This window comes from Phalacrocorax carbo, chromosome Z (genome assembly GCF_963921805.1).
Source record: "Phalacrocorax carbo chromosome Z, bPhaCar2.1, whole genome shotgun sequence".
Lineage (NCBI taxonomy): Eukaryota > Metazoa > Chordata > Aves > Suliformes > Phalacrocoracidae > Phalacrocorax > Phalacrocorax carbo.
In genome coordinates this window covers 69156829-69180819 of record NC_087548.1, presented here as the reverse complement: position 1 = coordinate 69180819, position 23991 = coordinate 69156829, and the positions used below count along the sequence as shown (strand labels likewise).

Below are 23991 nucleotides of genomic sequence, written 5' to 3'. Positions count from 1 at the left end.
CTGCCTGCACGCTGCTGCCCTGATGAAGAGGACAGGAGTCTGCCTTCCAAGACCCAGCTGCTCTCACAAAAACAGGCAGAGTATCATGTGTGCCTGCACAGCCAGGCACCTACTGGGTACTCTGCAGCAAAATGTCTGGGGAGGGCTGGCCCCCTCAGCTCTAGCTTGGGGAGACCCAGAGCCGTTGTCCCACAAGACACACAGCTCGGCAAACTGTACACACCATCTGATCGGTTCAGAAGGGAATAGGAAAAAGAGGGCAAACTTAATTCTGCTGTCACACAGTAACTCCTTTTGACATTTCAGTGTCATCAAAACTTCTGGGTTTTAATTTTAGAATGTTTCATATCCCAGTCATGCTTTATTACAAGTTTGAACTTTAAATTAAATGGTGCATGCAAACACAGCATTGTGTATCATAATACAGCATGTATGCACACACCAACTCCTACTCTGTCCAGCAGCACAGCCAGGGAAAGCACCTCCCATGGCAAACTAGTAAATCACCCTCCAAACTACAAACGTGGTGATTTATTTCCAGCTCTGCCACAACTGTGAATATATGATTTACCATCTTTGGCTCACAGTCAATGTGTTACAAGTGAAAATATGTTTAATGTGTTTGAGATCACATCAGACTGAAATATGATTAGCTCAGACCACAAGCTGAAGACCAAAATGCATGATATACTTCCATCTCCTGTTGAGCACTGCTACTACCTGCTGGGCTAGCCAGGTGGGTAGCCAGCACTGGGCTGGTGTATGTCTGATGTTGCTAAATCTTGATAGCACTGAATTTACCCTTTTGATTTACTTCTTTCAAGGAGAACTCTTCTTTTTTCTTTGCTAAAAATACCACCTCAAGTTTTATTAAATAGATTTAACACAAGCTCTTTCTGAGAGAGGCATGTGGATCAGTAAGGAGGCACCTTTGAGAAAGACCTCAGCTGGGAAACATGCTCACATGCCCACATTTCCCTGCGCTTCTTTTTTGATGTGGGGCAACCAGTAGCGCAAACAGCTGCGAACCAGATATTCTGTTGCACGGGGACCATGGTACAGAGGGAGACACAACAGCAGAAGAAAGCTGCTGAGAAGCTCCTGGAACCCAGAGGCAAGGACTGACTGGACCATGTCCTATGTCAGATGATATTCAGAGTGCTAATGGAAGCAGGAGAGTCCTTTGGCTAATGGGACATGTCCCAGGAGAACAGGAAAAAAATGTCAAAGGGAGATGATAGAGAAGAGGCAGAGCAAACCCCTTGCTCACAGGCCCAAGGGCCTCACAGAGCAGGGTTGCAGCAGCCAGTGCAGGGCACAGTGCAGGCAGACAGGAATATGCAAGCTGCAGGAGACTGGGGAATGAGGCTGCGGTTGTCAAGAGATGAGGAAGACTAGAGAGGAACTGCTAGGATCGTCACAGCTGAGAGGAGCTGTGGAGTTTCTCTACACCAAGATGAGGTTCGGAGTGTAGGGATGGAGCATGAAGGGCAATGATGAAAGACAGCACAGTCTGCAGAGCTCACAGGAGGACAGGGCAGAGGAAGAACAAGAGGACAGAAGATGGTGTCTTCCCCAGAGCTTGATACAGCTGCAGTGGGATGGGGACAGAAAGAGGCCGCACAGTGATACAGCCTCTGTCCATCACTTAACAACGTACCAGGTGGTACCCAAATCAGCAAGCGTATGGACCTCTTGGGCACACCCAGCATATTAGCCAGCCTCGGCTGGGGCTAGACAGCAGAGACAGCACATCCACCACCCCAGTGGTGTCAAAATGAAGTTGTGCTTAGCAACGTGAGTCAGACACAACCCTTCTCCTGTGCACCCACTGATGTGCCTTCATCGTGATGCACTCAGATGGGTGCAAAGGATGACCATACCTCTCTTTTCACCCGTGAAAGGAACCAAGTCTTCTCTGTCTTTAACATCCTTCGCTTGCTTTTCTAGGTGGGCCATGAGTTCCTCCCTTTTGAATGGGCCAGTTGGTGGCTTTTGCGTTTGATCCCGCTGCCTGAGCCCTGCTGGCAGCAATGCGTTCTAGGCACAGATGAGAGAAACACAGGTTATCTGTGCAGGCCATGATCCCCATCCAGCAAACACTCTTCCCCTCCACTTTCCTCATTGCACTGTCTTTCTTCCACATTGCTGGACAATTTGCTTCTCCTCGTGTCAAAGGTTATCTCTATCCAACCCCACTGATTTCCACATCACCTAAGACACATGATGCTCCTACCCCCCTCCAATTTCAAATGCTGGCTCCACTACAAGATCTTCATGCTGCCAAGTGGTGTTCCTCTACAACAGCAGGTCCAGCCCCTTCTCTGGGGGCTCTCAGCCATCACCTCCTGCTCCTCCTGGCCTCTTCCCACTCTCTCACCATTTCTACTGCCTCTTCACAACAGTCACAGCGCCAGAGCCAAGCTACTAAACTCAACCCATATTCTCCTCCCTACATGTGTCTGAAAGAGTGCCCACAGGCCCCACATGTCCCAACAATAATAAGTTCAGGGAAATCCCATGGTGTTTCACAGGGCAGAGCAGATGGCTGTGGTGGTCTCTTCTGCCTTTCATGATCCATCACAAAACTGCGGGCAGGGTCTCGCAGAGAAGGTCACTCCATTGCAAAATAAAACCCTTGCAAAGATCAGCCCTTTTTTGAACTGCCTCCTCGTTATTCAGTCACATTAGCCACCACGGGAAGTTGCTTTGTGCCTGACACATACGGCACGTAAGCACCTGCTTATATTTAAATATAGAACAGCCTTAATGCAGTAAGACTATTCCCAGATTTGACACTAAGCATGTTCTTTAAAGCTTTGCTGGATAGAAGTTAACATTTACTTTTCAGGACAGCCAAAGGCGATTTTGAACAACACACAAATTTTTCCATGCCCACCTAATAAAAGTAATTCATTATAATTTAAATCTGCATCAGTGAAAAGCCTGGGAAGAAAAATGACTAATAGGAAGCAACTAGACTCAGGCCACCTTGGATGACAACAGAATAGAACTGTGCTAATGCACAAGCAGGGAGGCATAGGGAACAGCTTGCTTCCTCAGGCTTCATGCCTGAGGTCATGACAGGTCACCATGCAATCTTCATGCTTTAACACCTGTACTCAGGCTACACCTGTACAGACAGATGTTAGTGATTATTTTAGCTTTCTGCAATTTTCACAGAATGCTGCCTGACTCTGTGTCTTCTGAGGCAGCTGTGACCAACCCATTAGCTCATACGCATAATCCCAGGAGCTAGCCTGCCACCTCTTAATTATTTTCCCATGTTGCAATTAAAAATACTGATGATGCAATCTACACTGCCCATCATTTCCCCCAGAAACACTAACTGCGTGTTGCAGGAACAATTTCTCACTTGGCAAGTGATGAGTGCCCAGCCTCATCATCTAACGTTGCCGTAACCCAGAGGCCTGCCAGTTGGCTCTGCACATCCCCTGCTAGGGCCACAGGACAACACTGCCTCCAAAAAGCTTTCACTACTGGCCTCCAGAAGGCCCAGCATTTGCATATGTGCAGCTCCTACTGATGATGGGAGGTTGCTAAAAAAAATTTGTCCAATTTTGCAAAACTCTGGGATTTAGATTTCTGCCCAAATGAAGGAAAATATAGACTGTTTGAAGTTTGCTACCAAAAAAAACCCAAACAACCCACAAAACCCAAAACATTCCCTCCAAGGTGGCCTAATCAGAAGCAGAGATCCAGTTTCTGCAGGTTTACTGTCCTGCACCAGCAGTGGCTCTCAGTGGTGCTACAAATCACAGTGCTCATCACACCCGAGCCTGCATGCCAGGGAAAGGGCAGGGGAATATCACAAAAAACAAAGTCCCAAATGTAGCCCACGCTTGCAACGGCAAAATTGCTACTGCTTATCTTTGGACTGTCTCTTCCATCCTTGGACTGAGTACAGGCTCTGCAAAGGATCCCACTTAAATACAGGTTACTAATGCAGCCAATTCCTCCACATCTACTGAGATTTACCACCTAGCACATCTCCTGTAAAAATGACTTACATCAGGATCCAGCTCTTCCAGTTCATTCTCTAACTTCCTGAGCTCCTCCTCTGTCAGAGCTCCAAGGATCTTGTCTTCATCCAGGTCTCGGTATTTTTCTAACTCCTTTCTATAAGACATCTTAGAGGCGTCTCGTGAATCTCACTTTTATGCCGAAACAGGACCTGAAATGAAAACAAGAAGCGTAACACTGAATACATGAAACAGGACACTGCAGCCCGGCTGGCCTGGGAATGCTGAATACCAGAGAGTTGCAGAAGATTTATGCTTAAGGCATGGCTGACTTCAAAGCCAGGTCAGATTGCTCAGGGCCCCCCCGTCCCTACCCTACATGCAAGTAACAGCCCATAGTCATGAGCGTGGCACAATTTCAGTAGCACATTGCCCTGTCTCAGACTTACAGGGCAGCACTGAGAAGTACTTTGTACAGGACCCTGGCTAGAGATGTCTTTCTCCAAGCAATGTTAGATGTTAACCAAGTGTCCTAGGCATTTATTTCCTTGAAGGGCAATAAACCATAAACATAAACTCTGCAGCTCTCGTGACCTTACAAGCCCCCAGTAACACCTCCCTGCACATGGCACTCCAGACAAAGTTGCCACCAGGTGGGAAAACAGATTTGTAGCATCATTGAGCCCTGCAAACCTCCACAAGGCTACAGTGCATGGCACTTTTTCCCATGTTTTAAAGCCACAAGGAGATCAGGGAGTATTATCTACTCGTGTTCAGGAGGCTGCCAGTTAAATATGATGTTTAGTGACCTACCTTCCCTGAGACAATATGTGTTTGCTCTGCTGCAAGCTAAGCAGATGACCTGAGTGTTGCTGCACATCTAAACCAACCCTTCAAGAAGAGAAGTGGGAGTAACATGCTAAATGACCTATCCAGATAATCTCTGCTGTCCCAGGGGTTTGTCCCATGTCTCCTAATATAAAATGCCATACAAAATCACATGCACATAACTGGACCTCTGCCAGCTCTAGAAGACTGTAGTAGTCCTCCTGTGAAGGTCAACTTGTTCAAAATATGCAGGTGGGTTAAAAATACACTCACTACAACAGACACAAGTGAATCCAACTTTGCTTTTTTGCTGAAAGTTTCCTTCTGTTCCACAGCACTTTACATTTTTTTGTCTCAATTTTTGCAGAGAATATTGAACCCTAGATAATTTAAAGTGATTTTTCCTATGGTTTAAATAAAGTTTTGCTATTCTCTCAAGTGGAATTTACATTAATATAACAGCAAGACCCGTGCATTTTTCAAGGAGCCAAACATTGTTTGAGTTTCTATAAATGGCCTCTTTTCAGCTTCTGCGGAGCATAAGAGCCCTTCTCTGAGTCATATTTCTCCAGCTTTGCTCATCCTCTCAGGGCAGGTCATGCTCTTATGATCGCTCTTCATTAGTGGAGAAGTCTCTTTATACAACTTATAACGCAGCTGCTGTTACAGATAGGAAAATTATCTTTAGCTTGGTCACAAAAGGGCACATCAACGCACACATGGCTTGACAGCAAGCCCTTAAATTTAGAGCCGTCATCTGGTCAGACGTTTGGTTTCCCACTGGTGTGATGGCAATTCCTGCATCACTCGCATTCCTGCCACTCGCCACTTAGAGGAAGAGCGCCAGGAGACAGTGCCTCCTTGATGGGAGGAACAGCCGCCCAGGCTCCCACAGCTGGGAGCTGAGAGGATGAAAGTCAGCTTTTCGTCAGGCTGGTTTGCTCCGCGCAGCAACAGTCAACCTGCAGGCACCAGGGCTGAGGGCAGTGGGAGGGTGAAGGAGGAAGCACTGGCTCTGGGGCTTGGTGGGTTTGGCTAAGCGAGGCAGTGGGGAGCCCAGCACTCCTGCACTTTACCAGTCCCCTGCAGCAGTAAGAGCAAGGCTCCTTGAGCTGTGAGACTGACGTGCAGCAGCCACACAACCATGCACTAGTCCGGCAAGGAGCCACATCCAGCAGCTCAGCCCCAGTAGGACTGCCCTTCTGGTCAGCATAGAAAAAAAGCAGAGCCTTTATCACCATTACCCATGAACCAATGCTTGTTGTTACAGCAATTATTATTACTTTGATGCAGGAGATCTAGAAAAGCAGCCTAGACCTGGATCTGGAGATGTGCTGTGACACTGTGACCTTAGATTGAAGTGCACAAACCATGACTAGTCTGTATTTCACATTCAATTTTTAGTTTTGACTACTCTGCTGTGGAAGGAGCTGGAGCTAAGAGCAGGCAGGAAGGCAGACGATAAAGCACCCCAGGGTGCTAAATTCCCTGTAATGGCTTAAAATACCCACACCTGCCATGCACATGGCAATCTCTGTCTTGGCTGCTTGGCGACGTCTACTCCCAGAGGCAGCCTCAGACCCTTCCTAGCAATCAGGGGTAGCCTGCAAGCAGTGGCTCAGCTGGGACCTGCGTGCAGTCTCGGCAGGGCTGACCTTGTCGCCTCCCACCAGAAGGATGGAGACTGTCAGCGCCGAGAGGCGAAAGGCAGGACAGACATCGGATGTCAGTGCACAAAGGCAACACTCTGGAAAGCGCTCCAGGTTTCAAAGGATCTTGCAGAGATGTGACGTTGGGGCTGCATATAGCAAAGGCTTTGAAGGTTCAGGACAGGTGCAGAGCATACTGAAACACAGCTGAAATCCCCACAGGGAGAATTTCGTTTGCTACGAACCCCAAGCATAGCTGCTGGGAGGGGGCAGTGCCCTCGCAGCCTTGCTGGTGCAGCCGGATGGTGCCAACAACTCAGCACAGCTCCCAAGGAGCGCTAACTGTGCCCATAGCTGCAGGACATTTTGCACTGCTCCCCAGCCCGCCAAACAAGCGGGTTTAGTGTTTCATCCTCCAGCACAGCCTCCAGGACCAGTATGTTCACTAGCTGTCCCTTATCTCCACATCCCAGCCCTCTTCTACCCTATCTTGCTAATGAGTGCTGGGAGAAAAAGCAAATAGCCTGTCTGCTGTAAAAGGCAAGAGGGCTTTGCACTGCCAAAAATAAGAAAGGTAAATTCTGCCTAAGCACAATTATTTTCATTTATACAATGTGCTGAAACAGCCACCTCCACAAAGAGCTCTCTCTGACCCGTGCTAGGGTTCAAGCATGGTTTAACACAGGCCCCCCCTGTACCTGCACCCCCAAAAAATAACAAGATCCTCTAACACAACTGCAGTATTATATTCAAATTTTAAATGCACACACTTCTGGACATTCAGGAAAGACTTAACCCTAATTCACCACAAATCTGTTCCATCAAATCTCTTCTCTCTTCTTTGCTTTGGTGTTTACTGCTAAGGCTGGCCCTCAGGCATCTCAGCCCCCAGAGAAGAGAGGACAAATCTGGAGAAAGGAAGAACTCCCCTTGGTTGAGAGGGATCACCTATGCAAACTAGATCCTCACAAATCCACAGGCCCCGATGGGATGCACCCACGAGTGCTGAGGGAGCTGGCGGATGTTCTTGCTGAGCCACTCTCCATCATCATTGAAAGGTCGTGGAGGACAGGAGAGGTGCCCGAGGACTGGAGGGTAGCCAATGTCACTCCAATCTTCAAAAAGGGCAAGAAGGAGGACCCGGGAAACTAGAGGCGAGTCAGCCTCACCTCCATCCCTGGAAAGGTGATGGAGCAGTTCATCCTGGAGGTCATCTCCAGGCATGTAGAGGACAAGAAGGTTATCAGAAGTAGTCAACATGGATTCACCAAGGGAAGATCATGCTTGACCAACCTGACAGCCTTCTATGATGGCGTGGCTGGCTGGGTCGATGAAGGGAGAGCAGTGGATGTTGTTTACCTCAACTTCAGCAAAGCCTTTGACACTGTCTCCCATAGCATCCTCACAGGCAAGCTAAGGAAGTGTGGGTTGGACGAGAGGACAGTGAGGTGGGCAGAGAACTGGCTGAACGGCAGAGCTCAGAGGGTCATGATCAGTGGGGCAGAATGTGGGTGGAGGCCCGTAACTAGTGGTGTTCCCCAGGGTCTGTGCTGGGTCCAGCCCTGTTCAACATATTCATCAATGACCTGGATGATGGGATAGAGTGTAACCTCAGCAAGTTTGCTGATGATACCAAGCTGGGAGGAGGGGCTGATACACCAGAAGGCTGTGCTGCCATCCAACGAGACCTGGACAGGCTGGAGAGCTGGGCCCAGGGGAACCTCATGAAATTCAACAAGAGCAAGTGCAAGGTCCTGCACCTGGGGAGGAACAACCCCATGCACCAGTACAGGCTGGGGGCTGAACTACTGGAAAGCGGCTCTGTTGAGAAGGACCTGGGAGTGCTGGTGGACAGCAAGGTGACCGTGAGCCAGTGATGTGCCCTTGTGGCCAAGAAGGCCACCGGTATCCTGGGCTGCATTAAAAGGAGTGTGGCCAGCAGGTCGAGGGAGGTTATCCTCCCCCTCTGCTCTGCCCTAGTGAGACCACATTTGGGGTACTGTGTCCAGTTTTGGGCCCCCCAGTTTAAGAAGGATACGGAACTGCTTGAGCAAGTCCAGTGGAGAGCTGCAAAGATGATCAGGGGACGGGAGCATCTCCCTTATGAGGAAAGGCTGAGAGACTTGGGTTTGTTTAGCCTGGAAAAGAGAAGACTGAGGTGGGATCTCATCAATAGCTATAAATATCTAAAGGGTGGGTGTCAGGACGATGGGACTGGACTCTTCATTAGTGCCCAATGACAGGACAAGGGGCAATGGGCACAAGTTGGAACATAGGAGGTTCCACCTCAATATGAGAAAAAACTCCTTTCCTGTGAGGGTGCCAGAGCAGTGGCACAGGCTGCCCAGGGAGGGTGTGGAGTCCCTTTGCTGGAGACATTTGAAACCCGCCTGGATGCGTTCCTGTGCCCCCTGCTCTGGGCGTGCCTGCTCAAGCAGGGGGGTTGGTTGAGATGATATCCAGAGGTGCCTTCCAGCCCCTGCCATTCTGTGACTCCATGATTCTCAATGCCTTCCTACAATGGCAGCTTTGATTTCTTGCTATTTTTCATTAAACCTACCAATACACTTTGCATTCAATCATTCAGCACAACAAAATATATATGTAATATACAGAAGCTGCACAGACTGACACTATTTAAGTCCTCAAAAATTTGAAATTCATATGACTAGCAAGATATTAGCTCTCACTGTCCAAAGTATTCAGCAGACACATTAGAAGACAGGCCAAACACTTGCACTTTGTAAGTCCGAAGACCACAGAAGTTGGCATGCATGAAGACCAATAAAAAGTTTCAAGGAGAAAAATGAAATCAGATAGGAGCTGAACACACACCATAGGTCATCTACGGGGAAGACTGCTCCTATCATGAATATAGGGAAGCAAAACCAAACAAAAAGGCAACATTTGTGATTATGAGGGGGATAGAACAGTTTCTTTCTGAAAATAGCCGAACAAACAAATACTGCAGAACAAGTGAAAATGAAAACCACCCCATATGACACTGGAAATACTCCTTTCACTGTTCTGCACTGGTACGGCCCCCTTACAGCACTGTGCTCTTTTTGGGGCACCAGAATCCGAGAGCAGCACTGATCTCCTCACAGTGGAGACCCAGGGAATGTGACCCACGCAGGACCACTGTGCCCTATGCAGCAATGGGCTCGGGCTGCAGCAGGCTGCTCGGGGAGGCTGTGGAGCAGCACTTGTACTGCTGAGTTGGATGACCCTGCGGGTCATCCCTCAGTGCTCTGGCAGCCCCAGGAAAAAGAACAAATGGGAAAGCAGAATGGGATAAAGTGACAGAAAGAGCAGTGAGCAAGACAAATTCGAAGAAAACACAAAAACGTCATAGAGAAGACAGAGAGACTGGTTTCCCCTGGGTGCTGTGTAGTGCAGTGCAATGGCGGCCTTGCACACGCACATGTTGCAAAGCCCAGCCTCTAACTGCACAACTCCCATGTGCACAGCATGCTAACAGCAGGAAATTACAGAAAGCCCTTTTGTCTTCATACATACATGGGGAGAATGAGAAACTAACTTCAATGAAGATACAAGGCTTTTCGGTGATAAATTCTGTTATCAGTCCAATCTGATCCTGATTTCAGCATTTCGTGGCAGGCTGCAGCACACGGCTGTCACTTCCACAGCCAGGGACTGCAGCACGTGGGAGGTTTTGGTGCATCCCAAGTCACCAGTAACACTGAATCACCAGCAAAAGGCAGAGGCCAACGAGAGCCACGGCTGAAGAAATGAACATTCCCCCCCACCAAACAACCCTCAAATCTACCAGGAAACTTTTTCATTGATTTGAAATAAGAAAGAAGACCAAGGTCTTGTTTTCTGAGATAAGAGGGTGTCCATCAAGTGTCACCAGCATAGGTACTGATGATTCTTGGAAAAATTGCCAATTCTGAAGGCAGAAAGATATTCAGGATGAAAGCTGTTTTTAAGCAGCACCGGACGCAGGAGTTAACCTCGTGAGGGATAGTCTGGCTTGAGATCAGTTCCTATTTGACTCATACAGGGAAGTGATTGATGAGATTTTTTCATAGCTTAAGTATAAACCTGAGTCAAAGTTCAGCGCTATTACTTTTACAGTATAAAAATAATAAACCAATGTCCACCAACACCTCTGTAGTTGCTACAATTTCTTTTTTATTTTCTTTGGCTTTTAGCATAACTTTAAAGATAAATACCAGCGCTTTTTTAAAGAAACTATACATACCTCAAGTGACCATTTCCTACAAAATCAAGAGGAGTTAAGCACTTTCTGTGCATACACTTAGACTTCAGTGAATCATCCTGGTGTAAATCCAAGAGGCATGCTGTGCAGATGAGAGGAGCAAATCAGCTCCAGTTGGTTTCCTAAATAAAGACCATATTTTTATGTGGCTTCTCAGTCCTCTGATAAAGCTTAAAGCCATTAGGTATCTCTGATGAAATCTCATACAGGCTTCAAACCTTGTCAAGCTGCACATGCATGAGAAGGATCCATTAGCACAGATGTAAAGCGGAGCAAGCCCAGGCATCTCCTTTGGCTAACAGTCAGGGGATGAAGGAGAGAGCCAGGGCATTTGCAGAGATGTCTAGAAGAAGGGAGGGTACCAGGAGCACTTGGAAAAGGGTGAGGCATTACAAGTGGTAGAGCTGGAGCAGACACAGTGGGGTTGTAGGGATGAAGGACATCTATCCACCAAAAAGTGAGTTTCTGCTGGTCCTGTAGCTCACAGGATGGCTTGCAAACCCTGGGCTTGCATCCCAGCATAGCTGGATGCTGGTGTGCAACAGCCCAACTCCACAGCTGCCCCGCTGTTTGAGTCACTGAGCACCCCAACATCACCAGTTCCCAGGAGTTTCAAGAAGGGACAAACAAATTAGGGCCAGATCCAGTAACAACAAAGGGAAAGGTGCGTATCAGGTCCTTCTGAGACCACATCTAAAAACATGAGCCTATGCAAATTTTGCAAAGCAGAGTGGAGCACAGGAAGAGCTGGATCTGTCCCCAGAGTCGTCACACAGCATCCAAAGTCTTGACCACTGGATGCCTCCGGCCACTAGTTACCCTGGTCTTGAGAGAGTTAAATGCAGGTGTGCCAGAAGAGGAATGCTGTCCTCCCAGCACACAGGTACAAATGTCACACCTAAAGCCAGCAGTCCTTTCTCAGGCAGACACAACCAGAGCCCAGCAGTGGCCTTGCAGGTGACCACATGCCCTGTAGCTGCGATACAGGAAGTGAGGTATTTGCCCCATTTCAAGTGAACATACTTTGTTCTTGCTAAATGTCAAGTCTTTGGCTCGAAGAAATGAAAGGAAGATAAATATCTAAAGCCAGTCCTTTTAAGGGAATGGTCTCCTGCATTTGTAGATTCTTTTTTAGGCTGATCTGATTTTCTCAGCCAGAGAGGAAAGCACCTTTTTAGCAAGCCACAAACACAGACCCAGGCTGCAGTGTCAAGCGCTGTTGGTCTGCTCGGGCTATGTATCACCACCTTGAATGTACAAGATGCTGAAACATCTTGTTAAAGCTACAAGAGACTTCCCATAGACTTGCAGTCCAAGCTGCACTAGAAAGCGTCTAGCCAGTAGGTCCACAGAGGTGGGTAGTCCCCTCTGCCTGGCACCACTGAGGCTGCAGCTGGATGCTGCACCCAGTTTGATGTCCCCCAATAAAGTCTTGACAAGCTGAAGAGACTCCAGTGCAGGGCCATCAGGATGAGCAGGAAGCTGGGACACCGAAGATGTGAGGAGAAGCAGACGGAAGTGGACTTCTTCAGGGGAGAACTCCTTGCTGCAAGACTGGTGCAGCCCTTGGACAGGGACCAGAGTTGGTGGTATCTCTGTTCTGGGATATTTGATGCTCAACTGGACAAGGTCCTGGGCAACCTAATCTAGCTCTGAGGCTGGGCCTGCTCAGAGGAGGGCACTGGACTGACAACTTCCAGAGGTCCCTTCCCTTGTAAACTTTCTGTGACAGTCTCAGAAGAATGCACAGGTCTTTCCAGCTGCCCAGGTTCTTCCTCTGAATGCCAGGAGGTTACACGGGATGGGAATTGGGCTCCCAGCTGACACCTTACATTTCACAAAAACTTGTTTTCTGCACTCAATTTGTCCCACTGAAGTAAAGTCCTCACTGCTGCAATTCAAGTTTGAATTCTGATTCTGGTTCAACACAAGGGGGTTTTGCTGCCTTCCCCTGAAACAAACTGTTCAAACCACCATGAGCTCAGACATGGCTGAAGGACACCTTGGCTAAGTCCCTTGCTTCTGTGGCGCAAGAGTGAGTCACTCAGCCTCCAGGAGACCATCACAGCATCTTGCTTTGCAGCTTTATCATGCTGAGAAGCCCTTGTTCAGCCTGCAGAGTAGCCAAGCATCATCTTGAATGATTCTCCATAAAACAGAGCATACGAGGTAGTTGATGTTCCCAGCCCCCGATCAGTAAGCAGTGCCCATCAGGCGTACCTTCACACCTCAGGCTTTCCACAGCAGAGCTGGGCAATGCCAGGACATTCATCCCCTGGATGAGAAGAATGGACAGAGAAAAGACAGGGGATGCTGCAGACAGTGAGAAGCTCTGTCACATCAGATGCTGAAAGCAGAGCCCAAGCACCCACCCTCACTGCTCCAAGGCAAGCCAGCCATCAACTAGAGAGACTCAGCCCCTCAGCCTTTCAGCTTCCAAGAGGCCCATGCCTACTGAAATCCAATAGGGAATCTTCAGGAAGCTCAGACTTCTCCAAGGAAGATCTGGATTTCCTGGGGTTCGATAAACTCCTCACAACCAGCAGCTGTTAACCTAACACACACTGAAATTTGTATTTGAAAAGAAACTTCTGGAAGGAGGCATTTTGGATCTATCGAAGAACATCATGACTTCTGCCTCCCTAAATGACATACTGGCCATGCAAAACACATAATGCTATCTGAATTTATCATCAACACCCAGGACCCAACAGCAGTGAAGTTCAATACACCATAGTCAACACTTACTGATGATGCTACTGCATCCCCATGGGGATCCTCATGCTGGAGCTGGCACTTCCATCCTTGCACTTGACAGCTCCACAGCAAATGGCTTCTTGTCCAAGGTCATGCACACACTAGGGAAAGCTCCCTGTGCTCGACCGAAGTGACCTCTCCCTTCATCCACTGGTGCTGAGGGAAGTCTTATGCTGGATGCACCTTCCTCTCCCCTTGTGTGCCAGGAGATGCAGCTCACCTTGTTCCTAACCCCATACTCAGAAACTGGCTGTATCTCCTGGCCCTCCTCTCCTCACCACTCCTGCAGCCAGCAAACCACACAACTCAATACTGGCTCTTACCAAGTAGTCTTTCTTATCAGGGCCACCCAGCAAATAGCCTCGATGTTTGGTGACCAGGCAACACATAATGGGGTCGAACTCTGCCAAAGCCCAAATACAAACCATTCCAGCTGTATCACCCCTTTACATATTTTTAAGGCATGCATTTGTAAACACAGTTATGTGTTATCCTATTTGGGGTGAGGTTCTCTCATGCACCTGGCATGTACCTAATTGCTTAATTAATAATCCCTATGAAAAGTGCGTGGGCACATTTGAGTCATTAGTGACACTATGCACTCAGTTCCTGCTCTGTAACCTGAACCCCTCCACTTGGAAAGTTCACAGCCAGCCCAATCTGCTCAGAAAAGGTATCCAGGGTTTCTTGCCTGAACTTCCGCTAGTCCTCAGGTGGACTCCTGCTTCTCTGGCACACTCAGGTTGCAGGGAGCAGCTGAACCTGATGGATGTCACGTGAACACAGGAGCAGAAAGGCTCCTGCCTTGCACTGAGCAGTGCCTCAGGCCCTTCAACAGGTGATAGCGATGTTCTGTAACACAGAGACCCTGACAGACTGCCTCAGCAAAGCACAGTGAGCTGCTAGTAACACACCCACATCTGCATGTTCCTGATCCCACCCAGCTGCTAGTGCGGCTGGGGAAGTTAAATGCTCCATCAACGTGCAGCTAATAAGCTGTAGATAGGTTGATACTTGAATACCAGAGCAAAATGAGGGCTGTTCCAGCAGCAATCACCACGTGGTGTACACTGTGCATCAAATCTGAATGAGACATTTAACAGAGGTGGGACCCTCACACAATCCTCCAAGGCCTGAAAAAACAAAGAGACCACCTCCAGCTGGGAGAGCTACTAAACTGCACAGGCCTGGAACAGGGTAAAGTGCTGGGGAAGCATCGCTGTAGCCTTGCTTCCATGCTTCTCCCAGGGCATCTGCTAGTGGTTGCTGCCAGCCAGAGTATCCTGGACTGGACAGACTTTGGTCTGACCCAGGGCAGCCTCTGGTATGTGTTTAGCTCATTCACCATGAACAAATAGGAACAGCTCCCTCCCAGGGTGGTGATGCAACTCTGAGACAGGGCACCAGGGAGGTGGGCTTTCCATTTTTGGGGGTTTCTAGACATAGGCCATACAAAGCCACAACCTCCCTGGCTGAGGAGAGATCTGCTGTAAGCTGGGGATGGACTAGAGAACTGCTCGGCCACTGGCAGTGCTGGGGTCCTGTGACAAAAAACATGTGGCTGTTTAGCAACATGGAGCCATGGAACACAAATTTTATCTCCTGTTTCTTCCAAGGGTCTGGTAGTTTTACAAAGTAAATATGTTTTAAGTACAAGTCCCTGCCTGGAATAGAGAAGTGACGACAAGAGTCTTCCTAGCTCATGATTTGCAAATGGCTGTCAGCTATAGAGGAAAAAATCAGAAACCAGATACCAGCCTCCTCCCCTTGAGCTCTGCCAGGATTTCACAAAAACTCCACACGCCTGGAAAACAGTGAAGCAGCAAACAGAAAAGTAAAACAATTCATCTGCAAACACTACATTCAGTAGCACATTGCTCTGGGGGATGGAATTACACATCCAGCAACAGGGGACAGATGCTTCTTACAAAAGGATCATTCGGGATCTCTTGAAAAGACAAACCAACCTCTCCTTTGGGTGAAACAAAGTAAAACATGGGCAAAGGAAATCAATAATCAAATAGAACAGGCTGTCTCTACATCTGTTTGACTTTCCCAAATACACTAAGCAGGAGGGGAGGCAGCAATATATTCCCAATATTATGCAAAAACATATTATCTGGAGAAAAGCCAGGAGACCATCAGAGCTGAGAAATGTGTGGCAAAAAGAACAAGAGGAGTCAGGCTGGAAAACCAAGTAATGCTGAAAGGGTGGGGGGGGAAGAGAGCCCTGAGAGGAGGAAAACGGAGACCTTGAAATGAGCAGCAGTGAGCATACAATGTAGTGTGCTTGTTGGGATACCCAAATGCATGTACATTAGGACAGCAGGGACAAAGGCTGTTAAGAGACAACAGTGCAGACTCTTCTACACAGCTGGAAAAGGCATTTGGCTCTGGCCACTGCAGTGCCAGCAAGACAGTGCTTGGCTTTAATGTTGTAGCCACACTCCTCCTTCCAAGAAGACAAAAGATGAAGGGCTCACTGCCATAACCTCAAGTAGTGCCTGCATGCTCAAAAAGTTGCCCAGTATTTGTGCTGCCCAGCTAGTCTGAGAGAAGGTGCCACCTCTCGGCACAAATCTTGTGTCTTTGGTGAGAAACGAGGAATTCATTCTTCACGCCTGCCTCAGCTGCCAGATCATGCATGAGGAAGGGATTTTGTATGCACCTAAAAATAAACTTGGCCATGTGGCTGAGCACCTTCCTGGCACAAGGCCCAATACACAAGGAAAGATGTAAAGCAACTAGAGAGAGGACCTCTGCCTAGGGGTTGGGCAGCCAGTCCAGAGGGGGACAGTGGGCATCGGGTTCTGCCCAACAAACCACCCAGGACCATTTCAAAAGCAGAAGCACGTCAGGATGGCACGTGAGCGGGGGCAGAAGCAGTGCCCAGCTGAGCCAAGGAAAGTTATCTTTGAGATAGGCAGCACCTTTCCAGCAAGGCAGTGACTGATTCAAGCCGGACAAAGGGTGGCCGTGGAAAATAGACCACAAGGACTCAAGAAGTCTTTTCCCCCGCCAATTTCTGCTTCTCCCGTACAAATGCAGTGCAGGTTTCTGTGATCCATCCGCTGGAGAACCGTTTCCTGGCAGAGCTCCCAGGGTTACAAACGCAACAGCAGCAAAAAGCAAGTACCGGCGCCCTCGGCAGCCGGCTGAGCGCGGCGCAGGGCCCGCTCCCCCGCCACCCCCCCCGCCCGCGCCCCGCCGCGGACACGCGTGTGCACCGCCGGCTGCCGGCCCCGCGCCTTCCCCGCGGGCTGCCGGGCACGGCCTCCCGGCAGCCAGGCAGCAAACCCGCAGGCAGGCAGGCAGGCAGGCAGGCAGGCAGGCAGCCATGCGGGCAGCGCGCCCCAGCACCCAGCCAGTCACCCCTGCGCACTGCGGGGCGGAGGCGGCCGCTGTTTATGTCGAGCCGATGCCGCCCGGTGCCGGCCAAATGTTCTACCCAGATAAGGGCCGGGCCGGGCCGGGCCGGGCCCGCCACCCGCTTACCGCACCCGCGAGCCGAGCCGAGCCGAGCCTGAGCCGAGCCGAGCCGAGCCGAGCCCGGGCGGTGCGTCCTACCGGCGCCGGCTCCGCCGCTGCGGGGGGCGGGGGTCCGGACCCGGCCTCGGCCCTGGCCCCGTCCCGGCCGTCACTCAGCGGGGGCCGGCCCCGTCGCCCCTCCCGGCCGGGAGCGGCCATGCCCGGCTTGGCCCCCGCCCCGGGTCCCGCGTTTGGTCTGTGCTTCCCCGCAGGCGGGAGGGCAAACCCTCACCGACCGTCCCCGGGGCGCGGCGGAGACTGCCGGGTCTGCGCGGGCGGCCGCCCCCCAGCAGCGAGGGCAGCATTCCCTCCCAAAAGGGCTCTCCTGCTGTTACGGATTTAGGCACACTGCAGCCTGCCTTTTGTCCCTTCGCGTCCTCCTCCAGAGTGCCAAGCCAGCCGCCTCGGCAAACTTCCTTTTGGGAAGCCCCGTAAGGTGTGCATGCCTCGGGTCACGGGGGCACACGCTGCCGCGAAGCACCCTGACATGGAGACTGCAAAAACGGCTTCCCCGGGAAGGGTGGTGCAGTCCGGGGGGAGTCTCAAACCTCGGCCAGACCAAGCCACAGCCACCCTGGCCTCTGGCTGGACACAACCCCACTAGCCATGCCAGTGGCGCTTTGCGGGTGCAAGCGCAAAAGCAGCTTTGCCACAAAGGCCATCGGTATCAGTGGACCTACTAAATCCGTGTCTTATTTTACTCCCTGTCACTTTGCCCCATACATCCAGTGACAGCCACCTCCTAAAGCAGCTCCAAGCCTGCCATCAGCCCAGAGAGCTGCCTTCCAACCTTGTGGTGCCAACAGCGTTCATAACGCTGCTGCCAAATCTCCTTTCCCCTATCTCACCTTCGAGTCACCATAAAGCCCCGTGGATTTGTCCTGTAATCTTTTTTAACAAATCGCCCACAAAGTATCAGCCCCAAGCTCCTCCTCATCTCTGCTGCCTGGTCTCTACCAGCAGCCACAAGCCAAGAGCGGAGAGGGCCCCGGATGTATTGGAGGAGGGCAGTCCACCTGAACACTTCCCCAGCCCCACACTTCCCAGCCATGCCCTTCATCTCAAAATGGCCCAAGAAAACATGATGGTACCTGGCTTTTTCTTCATGCAGCTGTCCTAGCTGGCACTGAGGTCCTGTGTCCCATGGCATTTGGAGCAAGATCTGTGGTTATCCCTGGAAATAGCGCTTACAGCTCAGCCAAACACAGGATACAAATGGGGAGACTGCCAAGCAGCAGACTGAGTGTACGCCTCGTGGAGGTAAGCAGGATTATGGCACAAGTCACTGGCATCATCCCAGCTGCTGGCAGGAGTGAAAAGGGCACTTAGAGCGACCCAAGTCACCCACTGACAGGCCCAAAGGCCTGAATTACTGCAGGCTGAAGAAGCCTGATGGATACCAGATCAGACAAACCCGGATGCCAGTATTGATACCACCTGCTTACCAACTGCCTTCCTCAAGGGTGTGCAAGCTGCGAGACCTTGGGTAGGGATCCACTGGCACTACCAAGCTTCCCTACAAACCCATGTTGGCTTTACGCTCTGAAAGACACTTAATTTTTATCCCATCTGGCTGCTGTCAGATCTAGCTTTGTGAGCATCACAAGCTAGCTCAAGGAGTGCTACAGTCCCCTTAGAATGCACTCAGCCTGTCTCCACCAGGCAAGACATTAACCCAGCTCCTCAGCACATTAATTTTCAGTGTAAGTATCAGTGACGCTTCTTTTTCAGCTGTCTGCCATGACACTCTGCAGTAGCGCCTGCTGCAAGTAATGAACGGTGCAGCACCGTTCACAAGACACAAAGTATCACTAACTCCAACTACACCTAAGCCCCTCTCCAAAACAGCTCTCAGGGAAACGGCTCAGGACGCCTGAAGCATGTCCACTCAGGTCACAAGCTCCTCCTGCCCCAGCCGAGTTCTAACTTCACAGGGCAGGACAATTATCCTGTTCAAGACTTCCAGTGTGAAATTATCAGCAATGAACAAAATAACACAAAAGGAAGGTCTCAGGCATTATGAAGGTTTGAAGTGAGTTTTTTTTTTTCACTGCATGATTTTTCTTCACTTTTCTTGTCTAACACAATCAGCACATGGGAATCTAGGCTCTCAAAGGTTTGCCTGAGGTGCAGCAACTGTGAGAACAAAGGATGACTGTGCTGAAAACGCAGAGACAAAATGCTTTGCAACACAAGTCTCCCCTATTGGGGAAAGAGTAGTCCAGGAGTGGAAACGTTGGAGGTGGGAACTCATTTTGGGATGGTATGGAGGGTTCTTGCATTTCTCTGACAAAACAGAGTTCCTCAAAACAATCTGGGGTGAACATACTGGGAGAGGAGAACAGGTAAACTTTAACTTTGTATGCTTAACAAAATACAGCTGAGATGGAATAAGCAGAAAAGAGGTGGTTTGAAAGTGCTTATTGTTCACAGCCTTGGGAAAGTAAGAGATCTGCTTTGTTTTTTTTTTAACTGTTATAGTGTCATCCGTTTCCCCTAGGTAATGAATGTTCATTTTCTGGTTTACAAAATTCACGATGATCCACAAAACATGTCTAAAAATGTCAGATTCCCTTTTTCTGGCTGGAAGGTTATCCCGGGTGGGGTCCCAAGAATTACACTCTCCATCTCCATGTCCCAAGGGAGGATCAGATGGGCTTCTGCAGATACATCCTACCTGCTTTTGGCATTTATAATGAAACTGGAGTCCCAGTTTCATTTCCAGGCTTTCCCCCTCTCTTTAGAAAAATCACCTAACACCTAACCTGAACTTACCTGTCTGCAGTTAAAGCCCTTACGTGTCCTATTTTCCCTTCGTATAAAACCAGATTCTTTATCAGTGAAAATTTCTGAAAGCATTCCCCTCCTTAGCCTTTTCCTATCCAGACTAACTACAAATCCTTCTAATTAAGCCAGGTTTTCTAGACTTCTGTTGTTCTTGCTTTTGTCTGGATTCTCTGTAATTAATCCACATCTTTCTTGTAGGAAAGTGCCCAGAACTGCATGCGGCATTCCAGTGGAGGCATTTCTAATAACCATCAGAATGGAAAGATCACATGAAACAGCAACTCCACCGCCTACTCGATTCAGACAGAGGCTGCGGAAGCGCCCCTGGTGAGGTGTCGTGCACTCAAAAAAGCAGAGAAACCATTCACAACAAACCCCAAACACAGACCGCTGAAAAACTGAAGTTGAAGTGAATTAACTACTTAGACCCAGCAGGCAGGTCTAATGCCTCCTAGGGACTGCAGACTAACTACTAATTATGCTAACTACTTCATGGATCAGGAACTTCAAGAAACTTAAAGTGTTTAATATTGTGTACAGCCAACACCTTCTGCACGTTCTTCAAAGCCACAGCAATAAATGTACTCAAACAGCACTAGCAGGTCAGCTAGCAAATGTACCAGAGGATCTTACAGGCTGGTCAGTGGGGTAAAAAAAGTAATGTTAAAAGCAGGAGTAAAACCATAGCTCTGTAACCAAAATCCTGGACAGTGAAAGAAGACAGTAGGTAAATAACTAAGTAACTTATAAGTAACTAAGTACCTGCAGCATAATGGACTTGTAATGGAGCTACTGCAGACGGGCAGCGCTGTATAGCGGGTGTGAAGGCGGGGAGACATCTCAGTGCAGCCTCTGGATGTGGTGTATGGACTGAACACAGCATTGTGTAAATAACTGGGTTGGGTGTATGTTCAGTGCTTGCCTAAAATGATTCACCACATGGAGAGTGGTGCTCTTGGGTTTGCTGATCAACTGGACTGTGCTCTGTTGTACCAACACACCAAGCAGACTACGCCAGCTCCTGCACTGAGCTGTGCAAATGCATGAGATCACATGAATATTGTCCTTCCTTCTGATTTGGGCTTTTTATACTCTGGAGCAGCCACTGACAACCAAGGAGAGGGTGAGGCATACTCCAGAAGTAGCAGACAACAAGCTCAAGAAGCATGTTGAGTCTCTTGAGCATCTGCCAGGCTCTTTCCCCTAATAGTGAAAGTGTAGAATCTCAAAGCCTGCTCCACCATTTCATAGGTGCATATCAATTACTGGCCAACAGCAGATCCCCAAGCCTCAAAGGATGCAAACACAGCACAGGCATTTCTCACACAACCAGGCAAACTGCAAAACAGTTCCAGCAAAACGCCCTATGCCATTACAATGATCAACTAACTGGCCATCAAACTCTGCAAGGGTGCGGACAAAGGTGATATATTCTCTTAGAGACACAGGAAAACTCTCACTCTATGCAGGAGCTCAGGAAAGTGCTTGTCTCATCCTAATTGCTTGCCTCATCTGCACCACTCAAGAGCTTCAGGCTCAGAAGCAGTCCTACACAGAAGGAAACTTCTGCATGGAAGTTCATCCTTACAGCAGTTTGACATCGCATTGATTCCTTCACCTGCATTCTTCACCTTCTCTGCACTGGCAGCTGAAGAATAAATTGATTATTATTGAAAAATATTAGTATCTTGGGCATGAATGTAACTCCTCTCTCAGCAAGTACACTTGTGTGTCTCACCTCAGCATACTTAAATATGGACAGGACCATGTTACGTAGCATTTTGCATTAGATTAGCAGTGTGTTAGTACAGTCCAGGCAGAGAGATGCTCACCAGACTTCCAAGAGGACTCCCTGCTGCTTAGCTCAGACCTCCTCCAGAACCACACCAGAATTAAGAGGGTGCAAATATAAGTCTTACATGCTTCAACAGCTTGTTTACTCAGAATATTTGCATGCATTTTCTTTCTCCCATCCTAATGTTACATATGCACTGCACCTTTCTGTCCAGTCGCCTTTACCCGTGCAGACAGCATGCTGGCAGAATTTCTTAGCTCAGCTTGTGTATTACTAGAAAGATTATACAGCTATACACAGCAGAGAAATTCCTTCTGCTGGCATTTACTGTGTAAAGCTTTAATACTGTGTTTAACAGTCTTAAGGGACTATGGCAGGCAACCTTAAATCTAGGCAGCAGACTATGAAATATGTCTACACCTCCTCTAACCAGGGGAGGCTTCTTCTAAGGCCAGAAATAAAGTAGCCTCTAGAGTAGGCCCAAAACACTGCGTTCAGAAGACTTTAAGCACCTATCCATGTGCTTACAGGATGTTGCTTGTTCCTGTCTCCAGGGGGCAGCAGTCCTTGAAAGTTTGTCAGAAGCACACATGAAAACGAGCTATTGAAAAAGAGGGAAAGGAATGCCTTGAATTTAGCAACCGGTCGGGGGAGGGGGACAAGGAGGGGAGTGGAGAATTCAGAAAAGTGGTATCTTTGCAAAAGAACAGCAAGCAGACTAGTAAGCACACAAAGTGCATACCCTTCTGTGAAAGTTAAGCCCCACAAATGCAGTCTTCCAAATAAGGCACTTTCAACTATTCAACTCTTATGAAGTTAAGGAAGGGGGAAAACCCCATCAATAATGCACGTCTCTGGCACTAAATTCAGAAATATTGAGGACTGCTTCCATGCTTCCAAAGTAATAAAAATGCTAGTTAAAGGGAGAATTACCCAGTAATGGGTCTGAGTAATGGTTCTAAGTAACAGCTATGACATAAAAAGCCCCCCAAAATTAGGGAAAGGTGAGAAGAACAAAGGTCAACATTGTTTTATTGATAAATATCTTTTTTAATATTTTCACCCAAACATTCTAGCATTACAATGGTAAACAAAGTGCAAATTTTCAGAAAGTCAACAGATCCTAAACTTGTTAAACAAACTTTTTTCACAGAACACATATTTTTCAGTTTTATCACCTTCATATGTTCAATGCCATGTAGTAGTTATATTTCTCTTCAAAGCCTGTTACTTATTTTATTGCTAAAGAATCTGAGCTGCTACATTTCAGAAGTGGCAACTAATCATCCTTTGAAAATTCCACAAGACTTTGAGACACAAAATCATGAATCCATATGTCAGTATCTGGAAGAGATGTGTCCACAAGAAAAGTCACTATTTTTCGATCCCAAGGGTTAGTGCTTTCATTAACTGCCTCTATCTGTGCCACCAAGGGTTTCTTCTCTACAAGATTCCGAAACACTATTGATGCCTCTTCTGACCACTGCTGGCTCTTCACTCCTAGGACAAATGTAAAGCAAAACAGAAGGTCATTTATAGACTAGACCAATCTGAATCATTACATTTATAAAGAACTGTGGGGAGTTTAAATACTTGACAAAACAGATGTTCAAGTGCTACTGAATGCATCTTAACTCTAGGAAAGAAGCTCAAGCTCACTCATCTCCCACACAAACAAGCTTAATTATCACAGAGACTAGGACATTTACTTTTTATTGAAGTCTAAATATACAGATAAGTTTGCAGAAGTGAAAGGCAAATGCATGGACTGAGTAATTCAAAGTATATCAGCTGCCATGCATGATCAAGGCGTGTTAGGGAACATGTCAAAAAGGAAACTAAAGACCTTTCAAATCAAACTATTTCTTTGTCTTCTGCCTGAGGTTGCTGAAATTATTTGTTCTGTTGGCCTTGCTTTAGATTAAGTTTTCTTCATCTCAAGCAGCATCAGCTACTAAAACATCTGCCAGATCTTCAAGTCCCAAACCAGATCTGCAGAGAGCAGAAGCAAAGAGAAATGCTGCCTGAATGCCTCACAACTGCTGCTACTTTTCTGAGAGCAGCATCCCACAAAGTCAAGTGTGCTCAGGGATGTGATGCTAGAACCCAAACAGGTTTTGAATATGGCTGTGTAATCCACCAAGAAAGAAGTGGCTCCTGCAGACTTGGAATTCAGTCTTCCCAGACCACTGCTGGTGTCCAGCATCTAGACTCAAGGGGCTCAAATATCGTGCATGAATACCCAAAGAACTACTCATGGATAAAAGAAGCAAAACAGCAAAGTGACAACACTTTGCTTTTACTGTTAGCAGCAGCTTGCTACTGATAGGACAGGACAGCACAGGAACACAGTTCCTTGCAGGTTACAGAAGGAATGAGAAGTCAACAGTTCATCAACAGTTAAGAAAGGGTAATTAA

General features: G+C 48.3%; 2 protein-coding genes across 13 annotated transcripts in view; both read right to left on the bottom strand.

The window, feature by feature from the left end:
• Nucleotides 1-17184, bottom strand: part of TMOD1 (tropomodulin 1) — a 30048-nt gene extending 12864 nt beyond the window's left edge. For 2 of the 5 annotated variants that reach the window (XM_064438464.1, XM_064438469.1), the window contains exons 1-3: nucleotides 16964-17184; nucleotides 4032-4195; nucleotides 1884-2040 (exon numbers count right to left, since the gene is read on the bottom strand). In XM_064438464.1, the coding sequence (XP_064294534.1) occupies nucleotides 1884-2040; nucleotides 4032-4151 (277 nt within the window). In that variant the 5' untranslated portion in view covers nucleotides 4152-4195; nucleotides 16964-17184. Of the gene's footprint in view, nucleotides 1-1883; nucleotides 2041-4031; nucleotides 4196-16958 lie in introns of all 5 variants that reach the window. The other 3 variants (XM_064438465.1, XM_064438466.1, XM_064438468.1) reach the window with 3 other exon arrangements.
• Nucleotides 17185-22588: 5404 nt separating this feature from the next.
• TDRD7 (tudor domain containing 7) overlaps nucleotides 22589-23991 on the bottom strand; it is a 54622-nt gene continuing 53219 nt past the window's right edge. For all 8 annotated transcript variants that reach the window (XM_064437827.1, XM_064437828.1, XM_064437821.1 and 5 more), the window contains one exon: nucleotides 22589-23073. In XM_064437827.1, the coding sequence (XP_064293897.1) occupies nucleotides 22853-23073 (221 nt within the window). In that variant the 3' untranslated portion in view covers nucleotides 22589-22852. The remainder of the gene's footprint in view (nucleotides 23074-23991) is intronic.